This window comes from Hemiscyllium ocellatum, chromosome 6 (assembly GCF_020745735.1).
Source record: "Hemiscyllium ocellatum isolate sHemOce1 chromosome 6, sHemOce1.pat.X.cur, whole genome shotgun sequence".
Taxonomy (NCBI): domain Eukaryota; kingdom Metazoa; phylum Chordata; class Chondrichthyes; order Orectolobiformes; family Hemiscylliidae; genus Hemiscyllium; species Hemiscyllium ocellatum.
Window position 1 is genome coordinate 1,834,509 of NC_083406.1, and position 22,413 is coordinate 1,856,921.

General features: G+C 43.5%; 1 protein-coding gene across 5 annotated transcripts in view; it reads left to right on the forward strand.

Moving 5' to 3' along the window:
* cep126 (centrosomal protein 126) overlaps nucleotides 1-6,312 on the forward strand; it is a 116,272-nt gene extending 109,960 nt beyond the window's left edge. For 4 of the 5 annotated variants that reach the window (XM_060825768.1, XM_060825771.1, XM_060825770.1 and 1 more), the window contains 2 exons: nucleotides 760-821; nucleotides 3,635-6,312. In XM_060825768.1, coding sequence (XP_060681751.1) covers nucleotides 760-821; nucleotides 3,635-3,751 — 179 coding nt within the window. In that variant the 3' untranslated portion in view covers nucleotides 3,752-6,312. Of the gene's footprint in view, nucleotides 1-759; nucleotides 822-3,634 lie in introns of those variants that run through there. The other variant, XM_060825772.1, reaches the window with a different exon arrangement.
* Nucleotides 6,313-22,413: the final 16,101 nt, after the last annotated feature.

Genomic DNA, 22,413 nt, shown 5'->3' on the forward strand with positions numbered 1-22,413 from the left:
ATCCTTAATCAGTTCCTGCCTTATCCCCATAACCCTTGATTCCACTATCCTTGAGAGCACTATCCAACTCTTTCTTAAATGAATCCAGAGACTGGGTCTCCACTGCCCTCTGGGGCAGAGCATTCCACACAGCCACCACTCTCTGGGTGAAGAAGTTTCTCCTCATCTCTGTCCTAAATGGTCTACCCCGTATTTTTAAGCTGTGTCCTCTGGTTCGGCACTTACCCATCAGCGGAAACATGTTTCCTGCCTCAAGAGTGTCCAATCCTTTCATAATCTTATATGTCTCAGTCAGATCCCCTCTCAGTCTTCTAAACTCAAGAGTATACAAGCCCAGTCGCTCCAGTCTTTCAGCGTAAGGTAGTCCGTCCATTCCAGGAATTGACCTCGTGAACCTACGCTGCACTCCCTCAATAGCCAGAATGTCTTTCCTCAAATTTGGAGACCAGAACTGCGCACAATACTCCAGGTGTGGTCTCACCAGGGCCCTGTACAGCTGCAGAAGAACCTCTTTGCTTCTGTACTCAATCCCTCTTGTTATGAAGGCCAGCATGCTATTAGCCTTCTTCACTACCTGCTCTACCTGCATGCTTACCTTCATTGACTGGTGTACAAGAACACCCAGATCTCTTTGTAAACCTCATTATAATCTCAAAATATTAGTTTAGCTTACATTGATGCTTGATTACTTATAGAAAATCCAAGCTGAAATATTTTTTAAAAATTTTAAAACTGCTTTTCTTCTCCAACATAATTTAGATATCAAAGAAATAGTCCAGACAAGTCCATCGAATGACCTGCTACAAATTCCATCTCCTTTTGTGAGTAAAGTGTTTCTCTTACCGCAGATCATTTCTTCCAAATGTCTTCATAGGCTAATTTTCCAGGTGCTATTATTGTATCTAGTTCTATGAAGCATCACCATATATCTGGGTCTAATTAGCTATACTGGATGGTTTCTTTGCACTTTACCTAGTCATTGAGCCAAATTATAATGTGGTTAGACTTATTTTCAATGGGAGTAACAATGATGGGAAAATGATGCAACGGAAAAGAGCTGGACAACTGAGTAACAATACAATTGTTTTCCTGAAGTCACTTTTATTTTTAGATGCAACACTTTCCTCACTTATCTACATTTCAATTTTATACTTTAATATCACAGTTGTACCAATTCTCTCAGTTTATAAAATAAAACAAAGAACAAAGAAAATTAACAGCCCAGGGGAACAGGCCCTTCGGCCCTCCAAGCCCGAGCCGACCCAAATCCACTGTCTAAACCTATTGCCCAATTACTAAGTGTCTGTATCCCACTGCTCCCCACCTACTCATGCATCTGTCCAGATGCTCCTTGAATGAATCTACCGTGCCTGGCCCTAATACCTCTGCTGGCAACGCATTCCAGATGCCTGACATCCTCTGTGTGAAGTACTTGCCACGTGTATCCCCCTTAGACTTTTCACCTCTCACCTTGAAAAAGTGACTTCTCATTATTGAATCCTTCACCCTGGGAAAAAGCTTATCTCTACACACCTTGTCTATACCCTTCATGATTTTGTAAACCTCAATCAGGTCCCCCCTCAATCTCCTTTTCTCTAATGAAAACAATCCTAACCTACTCAACCTCTCTTCATAGCTAGCACTTTCCATACCAGGCAACATCCTCATCAACCTTCTCTGCACCCTCTCCAAAGCATCCACACCCTTTTAGTAATGTGGCGACCAGAACTGTACACAGTATTCTAAATACAGCCGAACCAATGTCATGTACAATTTTAACATAACCTGCCAGCTCTTATACTCAATACCCTGTCCTATGAAGGCAAGCATACCATATGCCTTCTTGACCACTTCATCCATCTGTGCAGCAACTTTCAGGGTACAGTGGACCGGCACTCCCAGATCTCTCTGCTCATCAACTTTTCCCAAGGCTCTTCCATTTGCTGTATAATTTGCTCTAGAATTAGACTTCCCAAAATGCATCACCTCACATTTGCCCGGATTGAACTCCATCTGCCACTTCTCCACCCAACTCTCCAGTCTATCTATATCCTCCTGTATTCTTTGACAGTCCCTTATGCTTTCTGCTACTCTACCAATCTTCGTGTCATCTGCAAACTTCCTGATCAGACCAACAGTGCCCTTTCCAGATCATTTATGTATATTACAAACAACAGTGACCACAACACTGACCCCTGTGGAACACCACTAGTAACCTTTCTCCATTTTGAGAAACTTTCTTCAACTACTACTCTCTGTCTCCTGTTGCTCAACCAGTTCTTTATCCACCGAGCTAGAACACCCTGCACACCATGTGACTTCACTTTCTCCATTAGTCTACAATGGGGAACCTTATCAAACTTAAAGTCCATGTATATGACATCTGCAGCCCTTCCTTCATCTATCAACTTGATCACTTCCTCAAAGAACTCTATTAAGTTGGTAAGACATGATTTCCCTTGCACAAAACCATGTTGCTTATCACTGATAAGCCCATTCTTTTCCAAATATAAATAGATTTTATCCTTTGGTACCTTCTCCAGCAACTTTCCCACCACTGATGTCAGACTCACAGGTCTGTAGTTATCGGAATATCCCTACTACCCATCTTATACAGGGCGACCATGTGAGCAACCCTCCAGGCCTCTGGCACCTCACCTGTGTTTAATGATGCTGCAAAGCCAGATGATGATTTACTGGGTTGTAGTTTTTTGACTCCATTCCTAGTCCTAGATTTTCCAACTAGCAGAAATAACTTCTTCCAATCTGCTGCCCTGGATATAGTAGTATAGCCCATTATCATCCAGCACATTGGTTATTAATTTACAATGATAAATACGAGGTATTGCATTTTCATACAACAAACAAGGGTAGGGCTTATATAATTGATGGTATTGTCTTGGGAAGTGTTATAGAACAGATGGACCTAGGGGTGCAGGTACATAATTCTTGAAGTTTGCATCACATAAAGACAGGATGCTTAAAAAGGCATATGGCATGCTTGCCTTCATTGCTCAGTCCTTTAAGTATAGGAGTTGGAAAGTCATATTAAGGTTGTACAGGACATTAATGAGGCCTCTTCTGGAATAGTGTTACCAGTTCTGGTCACCCAGTTATAGGAAGGATATAATCAAGCTGGAGAGGTTTCGGAAGAGATTTGCCAGGTATGAAATGTTTGAGTTATAAAGAAAGACAGGATAGGCTGAGACATTTTTCACTGGAACATAGGAGGTTGAAAGAAGTGTATAAAATAATGAGAGGTATAGATAGAGTTAATGGGAGTTGTCTTTTTCCGAGGAGGGATTTCAAGACTTGGGGGCACAATTTTAAGATGAGGGGAAAAGATTTTAAAAAAGACATGATAGGCAAATATTTTACACCGAGTGTGATTTGTGTGTGGAATGGGTTTCCTGAGGAAGTAGTGGATGTGGGTACAATTATAACATTTAGAACATATTTAGATAAATACATGAACAGGAAGGGTTTGGAGGGATTTGGGGCAGGAGCAGGCAGGTGGGACTGGTTTAGATTGGGATTATATTAGACATGAACTGGTTGACCGAAGAGTGAGTTCCATACTGTATGACTCTATGACTGTATGGTACAGTGAATATCCTTGCCTGTTGTTTTCTAGGTCACATCAAATGGTGTTTCCAGCTCAAGTATCAAACCAGGACAAGCTCCTTGTGGCACACACAAGGATCAGAGCCTTACTCCTGATCATTACGGACAATTTCAAAGAAAATACTGAAGAAACAAGACCAGCTGATGGCCATGAAATTCTACTTGCAACTTATTGTATAGTGTAGACTTTATTTTGAGGTGAAAGCTTTGAAAAAATTTTTTTAGGTTTACAATGCACTTTAGCTCAAACCAATTTCACTTTTCAAAAGTTATTACCTCAATGACTAAAGGTAGTAAAGTTAATTTTGCTAACTTTTAACTACCGTGACAACATGAAAACTAAGAGCAGGAACAAACAAAGCTCTGTCGTTTAAGTACAATCGTGGTTGATTTCATCTTAGCCTCAACTTCACTTTTCTGCCTGTTCTAATTAACCCTTCAACTCATTATTAATACTAAGAACTGGAATTGTCTACTATCATATTTCTGTGTCCCCGTTGAAAATATCAACTAAAAGGTGTCTGAAAATCTATCTGATCAATAAGACAGTAAAATATTTTCTTATATGTAGTTCCTTCTGTGTTTGTTCCTCAGGTTAGGCAGAGGACAGGAAATAATTTTCACATGTGACTTAAGGATAATGCGGACTTTGTTTTTCTTGCACAAGTATAATGATTAGTTTAAATATAGTATCATAAATGAAGAACTGATAGACATAATTATGGCTATTACAAGGAAACAATAAGGAGTGAGGATCTTGCAAACAGTTTCCAACTTGCAGATTTGCCACAGTCTCACTTACATTTGTTACATTAGTAACTAGTAAACATAGTCATAGCCTTGAGAAAATAAGAACAAAATCGTATAGAGATTTGGTGTTCAGAATTATGTGCAACATTGCATATTAAATTTGATCCAAGCAAAGCGATTTGTCCATTTGATCAATTACCTCATTCATTCCTCTCTAAGAAACTTAACACTTCTGGCACCCTCTCACATATCAACAACAAAACCTTATCGTCCTGATACTAGCATCAAAATACATAGTGGACTATAATTTGCTATGCAGGTGATGTCAGCCACTTGTTAGACTTGTTCCTGGATGTTTAGGTTTTTATCTTTTTCATACAGCATCAGACAGATTGAATGGAAGTAACTAACATTTAAAAACAATCTTAAACATAGACTGTTTAGTCTAACAAGATCTAACTTTCTGCAGATGTGTTTAGTTTGCATTTATCATGGAAATATTTCAGCCTCACACTATTCTGTGCATTTCAACAGTGAAGCAGAGAACAAGCTACTGTTTATGTAGAGCTAAAGGCTTTGCAGACAACGACGTTTGGATATTTGAACTTAACAGCACATTTGCCTCTTGTATGAAATTGCTATACTGCTGTGGATAAATAACATTGAGAGTTATCAACTTCCCTGTTATCTTACTAACTGGTGTGACCAGTGACCATGAAGATGTTTCAGAATTTGCAAATAATATTTTTCCAACAATTTTGTCTCCAGTTTTTGCTTACTTCAGTAGATGCTACAAATGCTGGCTGCATTGAAATTCAGTGAGCACAAGTTGCCTTCCTGTATCTCATCAATGTGTTCTATGCTTATTTACAAACCATGTGAGGGAGTTAGTGTTAACATGTGAGCATTCATTATGGGACCATCATATTGAACCATTGTTCTTATCTGACATCCAAACGTTGATATTCCAGTACAATTAATGAATAGCAATCAGGTTGGGAAACTGGAGATGACTGTCCACTCAAAGACATGAAAGCCAATTGAGTAATGCAGAGAAGCTGTTTTTCAAAGGGATTTTTTTTTACTCTGATTGGTATCTGAAACACTTTATAATGCTAATTGTTCTGTTGGAAAGGAAATAATGGTTATTAATCATAGTTTTGAGAGACAACAATCTCTTCTAATGGGTTTTGATATTTTTTTTCTTGCCAATAATATACAATAAAGAATGTTGACATTGACATCTGGATGAATCATAAATATTGCTAGGAAATATTGCAAATTTTTTAGCTTTAATTTTGGGAAAAAAGCACATGGAGGTTGAATAACATGACTGCAGATTCTTTTCCCTGTCCTTGTCCTGACACCTGTATCTTTTTGTGTTGTGTCTCTCTCTCTCTCTCTATTTCTCTCAGGTTCTTTCTCTTTCTCTCTCTCACTCTCACTTTCTATCTCTCTTTCAATCTCTCTCTCTCTCTCTGTCTGTCAGTATATAACTATCAAGAATTGTAATATGCAATATCAGTGGCTGTTCAAAATAGTAAAACAAAGTTAAATTCAAATAGCTGATTCTCTCCTGTGATCACAAACACTGCAAAATCTTTGAACTGTAAACCTAGGAGCAACAAAGAAATAATTACCTTGACATATTAGAAAATAATTCAAAAGTTTTTGGCTGATAGAATGGTGTACTAGAAAGTAAAAGTCTCTGAAATATATTTTGTGAAACAGGCTAATATGTGCATTCATGAAAAAGCTTAATTTTTATAATCACACACTGAAATTAAATATATCCTTCAATATGCTTTGTTAAAAAAGACTTCTATTTTATTATAGATGTAACCATTGTAATTGAATATTGTGGCACAGCCAAAAACATCAAATTTACATGTACATGCATATTGAAACATGTAAGCTTGGATTTATTTTGTTACAACGTTGTAGTAAGGATCAAAATATTGATCCTGCTTACCAGATTTTGAATGATCAAATTTGTGTTATGATTGTAACCTCATTTCTAGTGTACTTACGTTTGTAATATATTTGCTAAATTATACAAACTCAGTTTTGAATATTAATTGATATGTGATTGCTTTTGATAATTTTTGATATTTTGTCTAATTTTAAACATATTTTCCTTAATACTGCAACTTCTATCAAATTGTGTAATTCCTTCTTGTAACTACAACCTAACAATCCACTAACTCATCTCCCATATTGTAGATGAGAGAAGTACAGAATAGAAAATCAGGTCCCAAAGGAGTTGTTTGTTGATCTATAACTTTAAGGATAATGTTGGTATGACAGTTTCTTGGATGTCTGTTTTGGAAGAGTTTAATATTGACTCAAGATTTCCAGTCTCTGCTGGGATTTTCCAGGGACTAGAACTTCTGTTAGCCAGGGCCCCTGTTGTCTAGGACCCTCTGAAAAAGGCACTAGCTCTGTATTAGTTAAAAAAAATTCAGACAATTCCAACTTCCTTAACTGAATAGTTATCCAAAAAAGTGTTAGACAGAAAAACCGTAATATAACTCTTGGGTATCAATACAATTGACCCCCCCAATTCCCCAGTCCAGACCCTATCTGACCTGCTTGTAAATCAGCCCCTGCCCCATCTCCTTCCTGACTCAGTATTCCTGATGAAGGGCTTTTGCCCGAAACATCGAATTTCCTGTTCCTTGGATGCTGCCTGACCTGCTGCGCTTTAACCAGCAACACACTTTCAGCTAAGTATTGCTAGTCAACTGCTTACCCATTACCCAGCCATCCCAGCTACTGACACACCTACATATTTATCCATTCACCCACCAATTCACTCATACAATCTCAATATCATACTGGGAAGCTTTGAGACACTTACTTATTGGAATAACACAGGTGCTGCTGTAAAAAGGGAGCATGACTTCTGCACAGACCTTTGCAAGGGTCCCTCCACAATTTCCTGCACTGACTGACGTCTGAAGGATTTGCAAAATGGGAGTTTATCTAGCAGAAACAGAGATCACTGTGCTAATCGGAACATTTGCCTTGTAAGTCCATCTATGTCCTATTTTTTGAGTGTACATTATTCTAAGCTCATCACACACGATGATCTAGTAGCTGAAAAACAGGCATCCATGAGGTCCTGCACACAATCAAAAGGAGAAAAATTGTCTTCCATCACAATCTATAATCTCATGACCTTTTTTCTTATTTGTTTTAAGATTAACAATAAGCCTGGTACAGAGAGTTATGTAGAAAAGCAGACCAGGAGCAGCCTGTGACATTTCTAAATGTGAGCTGCCCACATGGTGAAGCTACAACACAAGAATCCACGCAGGCGAAACAGCAGAAATAGTATGTTACCATCAGAACTAAGCAATACCATCATTAACAGATCAGATCAACAATGCAATCCTGCCACACCCAGCATGAATGATTGTAGACAAGAAGCAACCAGCTGGAGGAGAGTGCTCCATAAACCAGCCCACCCTGAATGGTAGGAGTCCAGTGCATGGGTATTAAAGACAAAAAAGATGTATGGACTGTTTCAAACAGCGTTCTATTTTGGCTACATTGCAATAATCAGCATCGCCCTTGGGATCGTGTATGGTAAGCACGATGGATATACACAAACTAAGGATAAATTGAAGTGCTAAAAAGTGATACTTGATAAATCTAGAGTTCCACATTTAAATACAGTGACAATCGAGCACTTGATTTTACTTATTGGCAAAAAGATAAACTGCAGTTTAGAATTAAAATGTGAAGCTATGACATCATGCCAGCACAGACATGATGGGCCGAAGGACCTGTTTCTATGCTGTACTGCTCATGTGTTCCATATAAAACTGAAGCATTTGCAAGGATCCCTAAACAGAAGTGCCAAATTTGTGATCCAAATCAGCCTGCTCCTGAAATCCCCACTATCAGAGAAACCATTCTTCAGCCAATTCAATTTCCTCAGTCTGTACCAACAATTGGCTATGGCAAAGGTTTTGGATCTCAGCAACATTCTAGTTTGACTGCTGAAGACATGTGTTCCAGACATAAATGCTCCTTTAGCTGAACTGTTCCTGTACAACTACAGTGCTGTAGCTAGAGTATTAGACAGATATACAAAGCAGGAAAAATCCAATCCTGCCCATTACCATCACATTACGGTCATTCATTAAAATGAAATGGTTATTATTGCTGAAATCCAATTGTCTCAGCCTCAAAACATTGCTGCAGGAGTTCCTAAACAGTAGCCTTCATTCCATCAACAGATCAGAAGTGAGGGATGCTTGCTGATGTGTATTCAATTTCACATTAGTCCTCCAGTGGTGAGTCAGTACATGGCCACATTTACAAATAGGGCTGCAGACTTAGAGACTGTGTCGTGAGGTGTCAGAAACTGTACTACACATCCCACCTAGCCCCAACCAGAGCTAAAAGTTTGATTAAAGAATGCCCACAATTCCAGTGACTGCCTTCCAGCAATTTAATGCTAAGATCAATGTTAATTGTTCAAGGTTAGACTTAATCTCTTTTGTTTTATTTATTCATGGAATATGAGCATCACTGGCCAGGCCACATTCATTACTCATCATTAACTGCCCATCAGCATCAGCTCAGAACAGTAGCCACTCTGTAACCATGGGGGCGAATGTGAGGACTGTAGATGCTGGAGATTAGAGTCAAAAATCCGATTGAAGATTTGTAGCTCGGGTATCCATTGTTGTGGTTCTGCTCGCCGAGCTGGAAGTTTTTGCTGCAAACGTTTCGTTCCCTGGCTAGGGAACATCATCAGTGCTGTTGGAGCCTCGTGTGAAGCGCTGCTTTGATGTTTCTTCCGGTATTTATATTGGTTTGTTCTTGCCGCTTCCGGGTGTCAGTTTCAGCTGCAGTGATTTGTATGTGGGGTCCAGGTCGATGTGTCTGTTGGTGGATGTTCTTGCCGTTTCCGGGTGTCAGTTTCAGCTGTAGTGGTTTGTATATGGTGTCCAGGTCAATGTGTCTGTTGATGGAGTTTGGGGATGAATGCCATGCTTCTAGGAATTCTCTGGCTGTTCTCTGTCTGGCTTGTCCTATGATAGTGGTGTTTTCCCAGTCAAATTCATGTTGCTGGTTGTCTGAGTGTATGGCTACTAGAGATAGCTGGTCGTGTCGTTTTGTGGCTAGCTGATGTTCATGGATGCGGATTGTTAGCTGTCTTCCTGTTTGTCCTATATAGTGTTTTGTGCAGTCCTTTTGTCCAAGGACTGCACAAAACGCTATATAGGACAAACAGGAAGACAGCTAACAATCCGCATCCATGAACATCAGCTAGCCACAAAACGACACGACCAGCTATCTCTAGTAGCCATACACTCAGACAACCAGCAACATGAATTTGACTGGGAAAACACCACTATCATAGGACAAGCCAGACAGAGAACAGCCAGAGAATTCCTAGAAGCATGGCATTCATCCCCAAACTCCATCAACAGACACATTGACCTGGACACCATATACAAACCACTACAGCTGAAACTGACACCCGGAAACGGCAAGAACATCCATCAACAGACACATCGACCTGGTCCCCACATACAAATCACTGCAGCTGAAACTGACACCCGGAAGCGGCAAGAACAAACCAATATAAATACCGGAAGAAACATCAAAGCAGCGCTTCACACGAGGCTCCAACAGCACTGATGATGTTCCCTAGCCAGGGAACGAAACGTTTGCAGCAAAAACTTCCAGCTCGGCAAGCAGAACCACAACATTAGAGTCAAAAGTATGGTGCTGGAAAAGCACAGCAGGTCAGCCTTTTGCCCAAAACATTGATTTTCCTGCTCCTCGGATGCTGCCTGACCTGCTGTGCTTTTCCAGCACCACACTCTCGACTCTGGAACCATGGGCAATCCCATATATTAACGTTCCTTTCTTGACTATAGGGATTGTGATGGATCCATTGTAGCCATTGAAAATAATGCAGGCAACAGCCAAGCTCCCTGCTGTCTGTTCATTTACATGATTGTGATCTATAGCTCAATTTAAAACGTGCTCCTCAGTCAGTACAGACTAATGAAAGGGGAAATGTATTTTGGCTATTTTGACATATTCAGTTGAGTGGAAAGTACAAATAGAATTAAATAATACAATTAATCAGATTCATCATGACTTCATTAAGAGGAAATCTTGCCTGACAAATTTATTTCAGTTCTTCCAGGATGTAACAGGTTGATTAGAAAACAGGAAATCAGTGTGATATATTTGGATCTCCAAAAGGCATTTGATAAGCTCCTATACTTCAGGCTATTAGTAAAAGAAGCACCATATTTTTAGGAATAGTATATTAATGTACTTGGGATATTTGCCAACTAATAGAAGAAAAGAATTGGTATAAAAGAGGGATTTTCATATGGCAACTTGTAACTAGTGGGGTCAAAGAGATGTACAGCACAGAAACAGACCCTTCGGTCCAACCCGTCCATGCCAACCAGATATCCCAACCCAATCTAGTCCCACCTGCCAGCACCTGGCCCATATCCCTCCAAACCCTTCCTATTCATATACCCATCCAGATGCCTTTAAAATGTTGCAATTGTAGCAGCCTCCACCACTTCCTCTGGCAGCTCATTCCACACGCATACCACCTCTGCATGAAAACGTTGCCCCTTAGGTCTCTTTTATATCTTTCCCTTCTCACCCTAAGCCTATGCCCTCTAGTTCTGGACTCCCCCACCCCAGGGAAATGACCTTGTCTATTTATCCTATTCATGCACCTCATGATTTTATAAATCTCTATCAGATCACCCCTCAGCATCCGACGCTCCAGGGAAAACAGCCCCAGCCTGTTCAGCCTCTCCCTGTAGCTCAGATCCTCCAACCCCGACAGTATCCTTGTAAATCGTTTCTAAGCCCTTTCATGTTTCATAACATTCTTCCAATAGGAAGGAGATCAGAATTGCATGTAATATTCCAACAGTGGCCTAACCAACGTGCTGTACACCCGCAACATGACCTCCCAACTCCTGTACTCAATACTCTGACCAATAAAGGAAAGCATACCAAATGCCTTCTTCACTATCCCATCTACCTGTGACTGTACTTTCAAGGAGCTATGAACCTGCACCTCAAGGTCTCTTTGTTCAGTAACACTCCCTAGGGCCATACCATTAATTGGTTAAGTCCTGCTAGGATTTGCCTTCTCAAAATGCAGCACCTCGCATTTATCTAAATTAAACTCCATCTGCCACTCCTCAGCCCACTGGCCCATCTGATCAAGATCCTGTTATAATCTGAGGTAACCTCCTTTGCTGTCCACTACACCTCCAAGTTTGGTGTCATCTGCAAACTTACTAACTGTACCTCTTATGCTCACATCCAAGTCATTTATATTAATGATGAAAAGTAGTGGACCCAGCCCCGATCCTTGTGGCACTCCACTGGTCACAGGCCTCCAGTCTGAAAAGCAATCCTCCACCACCACCCTCTATCTTCTACCTTCGCCAGTTCTGTATCCAATTGGCTCGTTCTCCCTGCATTCCATGAGTGACACAGAAGACAATGCTGGTGCTACAGTTATCCGCAAAAATATTAATGACCTGGATGATGGAAATGAATATCCTACAGCCAAGTTTGAGTATGATGCAAAAATAAGTGGAAAGGCAGGTGGTAATGATGACACAAAGAATCAACAGAGGCATATAAATAGTTGAAGTGAGTTGGTGAAAACTTAATAAATCACAAAAATCTGGCATCTAGGGAAGGCAAGTGAACTGTTGGCCTTTCCTTCAAAGGGAATTGTGTATTAAATAGGGAGGATAAAAACAATGACTGCAGATGCTGGAAACCAGATTCTGGATTAGTGGTGCTAGAAAAGCACAGCAGTTCAGGCAGCATCCAACGAGCAGGAAAATCGACATTTTGGGTATTTCTGATGAAGGGCTTTTGCCCGAAATGTCGATTTTCCTGCTCCTCAGATGCTGTCTGAACTGCTGTGTTTTTCCAGCACCACTAATCCTGAATATTAAATAGAGAGATTTTGCTCTAATATCCGATCTCGCTGGGAATACTGTGAACAGTTCTCATTATCTTACATGAAGAAAGGTATACATACTGGAATTGTTAGGTGTTGGTGATGGGGTAGTTCAGAAAATGTTCACAGGGGAAAGTTAAGCAGGTCAGAAGAATGAGCGGAAATCTTATTGGAAGATACAGGCTTCTTAGGGAGCTTACAGGGTAGATACAGACGTTCTTTGTGAGAGAGTCCAGGATCAGAGGGCACAATCTGAGAGCAAGGAATTGCACATTTAAGACTGAGATGAGAAGGAATTTCTTCTCTCAAAGGAGAATAAATCTGCAAAATCCTTTACTATAGCGGGAAGTCAACGCTGGGTCATTATGTGTATTCAAGGCTGAAACAGACAGAATTGTAATCAGTAAGGGGAGGGGGGGTAAGTGGGGTTGAGGATGATCAGATTAACCTAGGTGGAGCAGACTTGATGAGCTGATTGACTTAGTCGAGCTTCCACATCTTATGGTCTTTCGTAAGAAGAAATTCAATGATCAAACATGAGTGCTCAACATCCATAAATATAGTTTGAAATGTCATCCTACAACAGCACTGACAACCTTACACGCTACTGAACATTTAACATCCCCATAACCGAACCATCAACAATAGCTTTTAATCAGGACTCCTGCCAAACTTTCATAGGCTCCATCACCTCCTCAGGCACTGACCATTGCAATCGTTTCCACACACTAAAAGCTATTCAGCTGTGACGAGTGGGTCATCCACACACAATTCAACACATTTACTGACAATCTTCTACGTTGCAGAACACAGCCCATAAAAGGAAATAGCAGTAAAGAACTTGCACGGAGTAGGATTAGCTGCCTGTCCTCAATCTCTCCTGGAGCTGCTCAGTGTCCTTAATGTGGTTGCCACTAAAGCTGTAGCAAGTGCTGTCACTGAAACCATCAAATACATTCCTCGTATTATTTACCTTCTAAAATCCAATTCACCCTCGCCCTACAATGTGGTATGATGTATGAAGTGTGGATGGTTTAACCATGTATTTCTCACTTTTCTCCCATCGCTGACATCCTAATTCTCCAGGTATGTAGTTTCAGATATGCAGGACTTTCTATCTGGACAAACAGTAGCACTGTAGAGGAGAGAGCCAGAGGAAGAGTAGATCTCTGTGGAACAAGCACCCACCCTTGATCTGAAATTGTAGCCAGCAGCTCAGTACAGGTATTACACATGCCTTTGATGGTAATATAGAGAGACAGAACATGCACAGGGTGAATCACTAGACATGAATGCGCTGTGGTCAGAATAGATTAAAAGAACAGGAGAAGTGCCAGCTGCCTGGAGGCCAAGAAAGAAAGGCTGGTTACAAAGAAGTATTGCTGTGCCTCAGCCGGTTACATCCTCAGCTTTGGCAGTATTTGCCAACACGTGTACACTGTCACCATTTTGGACTTGAGAGGAAGGCGCCTGTGACATGAGAAATACTGATGCTCAGCCTCTGAGTTTTGCAGCCTGAGGCCACAGACAGGATACCAGACTAAATCACGGCAGGCATAAAGAAATATAAATACAAACTCAAAAAGATAAATCTGTTTTGTTACAACACATTCTGAGATGATATGGAAGTATTTAAAATAATAAAAGAATAGTACAAAATAGGGAGAAATAGATTCTTTCCAGTAATTGGGGAGTCCAGATGAAGGGTCAAAAAGTGTGGTGCAAGAAAAGCACAGCCGGTTAGGCAGCATCCGAAGAGCAGGAGAATCGATGTTTCAAGCATAAGTTCTTAGTAAGCATCAGCGTATTCTTGAAATGTCGGCTCTCCTGCTCGTCAGATGCTGCCTGACCTGCTGTGCTTTTCCAGCACCACACTTATTGACTCTGATCTCCAGCATCTGCAGTCCTCACTTGCTCCAAGTCCAGATGAAGGTCAGGGTTAAATGTAAGTGTTTTCAAATTTCAATACACTTCTGTAATATAAACATCGAGAGTTGTGAGACTGTAAAATTCACCAGGATTATTGCAGTAATTGATGCAGTTAGGGGGCTTGAAGGGAAATGCAAATAAACAGAAGTATAAATATGCTCAGACATGGTTCTTGATGTGTAGGATAAAGGTTGACTTTGGATTAGTTGTGCCAAATGCCCTGTTTCCATGCTGTACTTCTCTGTACATTTCTTCTTAAACAAGGAAGTGGTCATTGAGTGGATTAATCAGTCGATTGTAAGTTATCATTGGCTTGGCTCCAGTAAACAATAAGACCTCCTTCAGTCTACTTTTCGTGATTCAACGTCTTCAATGATAAAGCCCTGATTTTGGCCAAGCCTTCAGCAAAAGGAAATTTAAATTGGCAAAGTGTAAAATGAACAAATAAATCCCTCAAAACTGTTGTCAAACTACTCCTGATAGAGTTTGGTCGCAGTTCCCACCAAGACAGTTTTGCAGGCAAAAAGTAACAGTTACTGTTTTAAAACAAAGATGTAAAACACTTAAAACAAATGACATTTTGTAGCATTGCTGACGTAATTAGCTTCGCAATAGATTTTTAACTTAAATGGGAAAACTTTCTGATCCTGAAGATGACTTTTGTCGGTATTTCCAAGGCAGCATCTAAGCTACAGCGACAATGTTTTTTGTGATTTGTACAGAATAATTAGATTTCCTTTTGGTTTTCAGTAAGGACATCTCCAAGCTTGCAGGAAAGCCAACCTCCAAAATTAAAACTGTAAATCACAGCTTTCACCCAACATTACATTCCCAGTGTGCTTATTGCTGCTGACATTGCTGTGGGTTCGGTGGGGTGTGGGGTGGGGGTGGGGTGGGGGGTGGGGGGTAAGGGGGTGGAGTTCCAAGAATTTGATCTGGAGACACTGAGGGAGTGGCGATATATTGGCAAGTCATGATCAGATGTCCCATACCAGGTTATAGTCATAGAGTCATAGAGATGTACAGCATGGAAACAGACCCTTCGGTCCAACCTGTCCATGCCGGCCAGATATCCCAACCTTTAAAAACACAGGCTTTCGGAGGATTGCTCCTTCATCAGATAGATCACCTGACAAAAAAGCAGCGCTCCAAAAGCTTATGATTTTAAATAAACCTATTGGACTATAACACAGTGTCATGGGACTTGTGACTTTGTCCACCCCAATCCAATACTGGCGCCTCCACATCAAATCATGATGGTGAATGACTTGGAAGGGAACTAGAGCTGGTGATGTCTAACATACACTTTCATTCTAATTGCTTAATTTTTGCAACAGGGCAGTAATGACACAATTTATTTTGTCAGTAAGTAGTTAGTGAACTCTGTCCAGTTGATGACAATCAATTTACATTAACATTTAAGTAAAACTTCTTGATTATATGAAGTTTATACAACTTTCCCATAACTTGAAATTTACCACTGTAATAAGTGCAGAGATGTTTAAGCATAACCTCAAATAACAGGGTGAAACTGTGGCCTGGATTTTCTGGTGGTCAGACAGACAGTCATTATTCCAGTCTCGATGGGGGGTTGCACAGGGGGACTTGCAGAACCCCCAGTGGAGTACAATCCAAAGGAATTGTTCAGGAAATTTCACAGGGGAAATTCCTCCACACCTGGAACTCTCCAGAAGCCTCCACATATCCTGGCAAATTCCAATAGTTCTGCTGAAATTAAATGGATAGTTACTCATTAAAAGTTAGACTATTAAATACAAGTTCTAGGTAACTCTTTAGCTGACCTTGTTCTGGATTCACACACCCTCCACCCTAAATTCCCCAAACTCGCATGGTAGACTAATCAGTAAAATGACATCACATGGGATTCAGGGTAAGCTTGGCTTAATGGCAGGAGACAAGAAAATGATGATGGAGGGTTGCTTTCCAGACTGGAGGGCTGTGACCAGTGCTGTTCCACAGGGAGCAGGTCTGGGTCCTCTTTTGTTTGTCATTTATGTAAATGATTTGGATGAAAATGTAGAAGGCATGGTTAGTAAGTTTGCGGATGACTCCAAAATTGGTGGCATGGTAGACAGTGGAGAAGGTTTTTGACGATTACAATGGGATCTTGATCAAATGGGTCAATGGGCTGAAAAATGGCAGATGGGTTTGTTCTGGATAAATGAGGTACTGCATTTTGATCTCACAAACAAGGGTAGAGCTTAAACAATTAATGGTAGGGCCTTGTGTAGTATTGCCGAACAGAGAGAACTCAAGGTGTAGGTACATAATTCTTTAATGTTTGCATCACATGTAGACAGGGTGGTTAGAAAGGCATTTGGCATGCTTGCCTTCATTGTGCAGTAGGAGTTGGGACGTTATGTTAAGGTTGTACAGGACATTGATAAGGCCTCTTCTGGAATACTGTGTTCCATTCTGGTCGCTTGATTACAGGAAAGGTATTATTGAGTTGGAGAGGATTCAGAACAGCTTTAGCAGAAGGTTACTGGTTATGGAGGGTTTGAGTTATAAAAAAAGACAGGATAGGCTGGGACTTTTTCAGTGGAGTATAGGAGGTTGAGAGGTGATGTCAAAGAAGTTTATAAAATAATGAGAGGTACAGATAGAGTTCACGATGGTTGTCTTTTTTGTAGGAAGGAGGATTTCAGGACTGGGGGACATGTTTTTAAGGTGAGAGGAGAGAGATTTAATAAAGACATGAGGTGCAAACCTTTTACACAGAGGGTGGTTCACATGTACAATGAACTTCCTGGGAAAGTAGTGGATGTGGGTGCAGATTAAAAGACATTTGGATAAGGACATGAGTAGGAAAGGTTTGGAGGGACATGGGCCAGGAGCAGGCAGGTGAGATTTGTTTAGTTTGGGATTGTGTTCGGCATGGACTGATTGGACTGAAGGGTCGGTTTTCATGCTGTGTGACTCCGTGACAGGCAGACCCCCAACTACACCCCACCCCTGACTCAACATCCCTGGACTTCATCTCCCTTCACCCTCTCTGGATCTGATCCACCATCAGCACCTGGGTCCTGGACCATCCTCTTGTTCCTTGGAGCCAAACTCGGTCCCTTTTTCCACAGCCGCCCCCCTCTCTGGGTATGAAATCCCCTTCATTCATCAGGAGCTGGTGGTCCTCCTTCACCTGCTCGGGAACCCCCTTTCCCTAATCTGTCTCCACACTCGCCGCCTTCTCCCAACCTCACCCCCATCCCCACTCTCACACCCACCCTCACACCCACCCCCATCCCCACTCTCACACCCACCCTCACACCCACCCTCACACCCACCCTCACACCCACCCTCACCCCCATCCCCACTCTCACACCCACCCTCACACCCACCCTCACACCCAACCTCACACCCAACCTCACACCCACCCTCACACCCAACCTCACACCCAACCTCACACCCACCCTCACACCCAACCTCACACCCACCCTCACACCCACCCTCACACCCACCCTCACACCCAACCTCACACCCAACCTCACACCCACCCTCACACCCAACCTCACACCCAACCTCACACCCACCCTCACACCCAACCTCACACCCAACCTCACACCCAACCTCACACCCACCCTCACACCCAACCTCACACCCAACTTCACACCCACCCTCACACCCAACCTCACACCCACCCTCACACCCACCCTCACACCCAACCTCACACCCAACCTCACACCCACCCTCACACCCAACCTCACACCCACCCTCACACCCACCCTCACACCCACCCTCACACCCAACCTCACACCCACCCTCACACCCAACCTCACACCCACCCTCACACCCACCCTCACACCCACCCTCACACCCAACCTCACACCCAACCTCACACCCACCCTCACACCCACCCTCACACCCAACCTCACACCCAACCTCACACCCACCCTCACACCCAACCTCACACCCACCCTCACACCCAACCTCACACCCACCCTCACACCCACCCTCACATCCACCCTCACACCCACCCTCACACCCAACCTCACACCCACCCTCACACCCACCCTCACACCCACCCTCACACCCAACCTCACACCCACCCTCACACCCAACCTCACACCCAACCTCACACCCACCCTCACACCCACCCTCACACCCACCCTCACACCCACCCTCACACCCAACCTCACACCCAACCTCACACCCACCCTCACACCCACCCTCACACCCAACCTCACACCCACCCTCACACCCACCCTCACACCCACCCTCACACCCAACCTCACACCCAACCTCACACCCAACCTCACACCCACTCTCACACCCAACCTCACACCCACCCTCACTCCCACCCTCACACCCACCCTCACACCCACCCTCACACCCAACCTCACACCCACCCTCACACCCACCCTCACACCCACCCTCACACCCAACCTCACACCCACCCTCACACCCAACCTCACACCCAACCTCACACCCAACCTCACACCCACTCTCACACCCAACCTCACACCCACCCTCACACCCAACCTCACACCCACCCTCACACCCAACCTCACACCCACCCTCACACCCACCCTCACACCCAACCTCACACCCACCCTCACACCCACCCTCACACCCAACCTCACACCCAACCTCACACCCACCCTCACACCCACCCTCACACCCACCCTCACACCCAACCTCACACCCACCCTCACACCCAACCTCACACCCACCCTCACACCCAACCTCACACCCAACCTCACACCCACCCTCACACCCACCCTCACACCCAACCTCACACCCAACCTCACACCCACCCTCACACCCAACCTCACACCCAACCTCACACCCAACCTCACACCCACCCTCACACCCAACCTCACACCCACCCTCACACCCAACCTCACACCCACCCCCATCCCCACTCTCACATCCACCCTCACACCCACCCTCACACCCAACCTCACACCCAACCTCACACCCACCCTCACACCCAACCTCACACCCAACCTCACACCCAACCTCACACCCACCCTCACACCCAACCTCACACCCACCCTCACACCCAACCTCACACCCACCCCCATCCCCACTCTCACATCCACCCTCACACCCACCCTCACACCCACCCTCACACCCACCCTCACACCCACCCTCACACCCACCCTCACACCCAACCTCACACCCAACCTCACACCCACCCTCACACCCACCCTCACACCCAACCTCACACCCACTCTCACATCCACCCTCACACCCACCCTCACACCCAACCTCACACCCAACCTCACACCCACCCTCACACCCAACCTCACACCCAACCTCATACCCACTCTCACACCCACCCTCACACCCACCCTCACACCCACCCTCACACCCAACCTCACACCCAACCTCACACCCACCCTCACACCCAACCTCACACCCACCCTCACACCCACCCTCACACCCACCCTCACACCCAACCTCACACCCACCCTCACACCCACCCTCACACCCAACCTCACACCCACCCTCACACCCACCCTCACACCCACCCTCACACCCAACCTCACACCCACCCTCACACCCACCCTCACACCCAACCTCACACCCAACCTCACACCCACCCTCACACCCACCCTCACACCCACCCCCACATCCAGCCAGACCAGTTTCTCCCACTCTCTCTGACCTGCTCTAAATTAGCTTAGATTACTTACAGTGTGGAAATAGGCCCTTCGGCCCAACAAGTCCACACCGACCCGCCGAAGCGCAACCCACCCATACCCCTACATTTGCCCCTTACCTAACACTACGGGCAATTTAGCATGGCCAATTCACCTGACCCGCACATCTTTGGACTGTGGGAGGAAACCGGAGCACCCGGAGGAAACCCACGCAGACACGGGGAGAACGTGCAAACTCCACACAGTCAGTCAGGTCTCAGGCACTGTGAGACAGCAGTGCTAACCACTGAGCCACCGTGCCGCCCGCCAATGCTGCAGCAATATTTTTGCTACTTTACACCTGGCACTTTCCCACCTGCCACCTAACCCCAGCACCCTACCCCAAACCCGTCTAATACCCTAACCCCAGTACCCTACCCACATTCCCACCTGAAACCTAATCCCAGTACACTACCCCATACCCACCTAATACCTTAACCCTAACACCCTACTGTATACCCACCTGATACCCTAAACTCAGTACCCTACTCTATACCCACTTGGCACCCTAACCCCGGTGCCCTATCCCTATCCACCTGGCACCTTAATCCCAATATCCCACCTCCTACCCAGCTCGCACCCTAACCCCAATTCCCTACACCCGATCCAGTTGGCATCCTACTTACCTGACCCTATCCCCCTACTCTCCCAGCACCCTAACTTTACACCTTATGTACAGCAGATGTCAAAGTTACTGTCCATGATTCTAGACCTTTACAATTCCATAAACAGTAGTTGACTTCTGTGAATAAGTTTGTGATCTGCCTTCTTCAACAAGTTTCCGTTATGAAAGAGCTATCAGAATGGGAGTGCTGCTCCATGTTTCAGAAGAGCCCTGAATGGGCTGTCCTGTCAGAAATATGAAGCACACTCCTATCACAGAAGAGAAGGGACAGAATGCCAGTTGATATGAGATTGCCACTCCTTGGAAATTCCTACCCTATGTTGTTGCTTAGCAACCTGCGAGACTGTTTCAAAACAAAGTAATGTATTATTGTGAGAAGATTATTCATTGTTGATCTTAATCCAATTAATCATGGTTAATCTTTTTGTTATTCCCACAAATGAAACAGATATTTGATTGTTTAATGGTAGTTTTAACAATGACTGTTGGAGCACTTTGAGTATTAATCTTATTTTATGTCTGTCGAACATCATCACTACTGGCTGAAGTGATTTACAAAGTATTGTCAAGCAGTATTTGTATATTCTGTAAATCCCATGGGAATCTGATTCAATCTCAGTAATTTATTGTAATTATTGATTATGGTGGCATTTTAATGTGCAGGTAATTAATCTGTCAATGTAACATATTTACAGACGATTTCAGGGCAATGTTTTGTTGTAGAGCATAAAGTATAGACCTAGTCAAGTAACTGTAGGTAAACATGCATAGATTTCAAAATAACTTCTCACGTCACATCTGTGTGATCAACTATGGTCATCTATCCACTGAAAGTACAGTACCTTGCTGCATAGAAGACAACTCCATTTCTTTTCAATGACAAATGCATGTTTAGGCCTATATTTGCCATTTGTAAATTGACTCACATTTGGAAATGACCTCGATTTTTAATCTCAGGTATAGATGTATAGAGTCACACTTGCTGCATGGTTTTAAGCAAATGGTCCAGACCGTCTTGCCAAGAATGTGTACGAGATACACACTCACACAGAGCAGACTCTCCATGATAATCAGAAATGGGACCTTCTGCAAATAGACTGAAATATGAAACCAGTTTCAAAAGAAAATCCCAGCATTTTCTAACTCATGAAATAGTCTGGTGCAAGACTTGATGAAAAAGGAATTTGGCCTAAAAAGGCCAGAACCAAATGTGTCATTACAACAGGGACTTGGCATTGGCCTAATCTGGAGGTCCGATAGATTGGAAGGGCTCTTGAAATCTGTCAGAATGGTTGCATCTCATGTTCCATCTAATTTGTTTTTCCTCCGAATGGATCTCTGAGATCTGTACAGAGTAGTGTCTTCTGAAACGGGAGGCCAATGCTGGGAATACTGTTTCATGAAGAGTCGCTCCTTGTGCGTGGACCTTCAAAGCAGCTGTGCAGCTTGGGAGGAGTGTCTGGAACATGGTCACCAGAAATGCAATCTGCACTTAAATGGGCCAAATAAAACCATGACTCCACCAAAGATTTTAGAGCTATTGGTGTTGCCAATTTTGCAGAGTAAATATATTTCCTGATGAAGGGCTTTTGCCCGAAACGTCGATTTCACTGCTCGTTGGATGCTGCCTGAACTGTTGTGCTCTTCCAGCACCACTGATCCAGATATCTCATATTGTGGTTGTCGCAGATCAGAGACTGCCAAAACCGCAATGCCAAATTTCCAATTTCCAATAAGTCCCCATCTGACAGGAGCAAAGCTGTAAGAACCCATTATATTAAATCAGAAACATGGAGGAAACGCCCATGAATTTTGACATATGCAGGAAC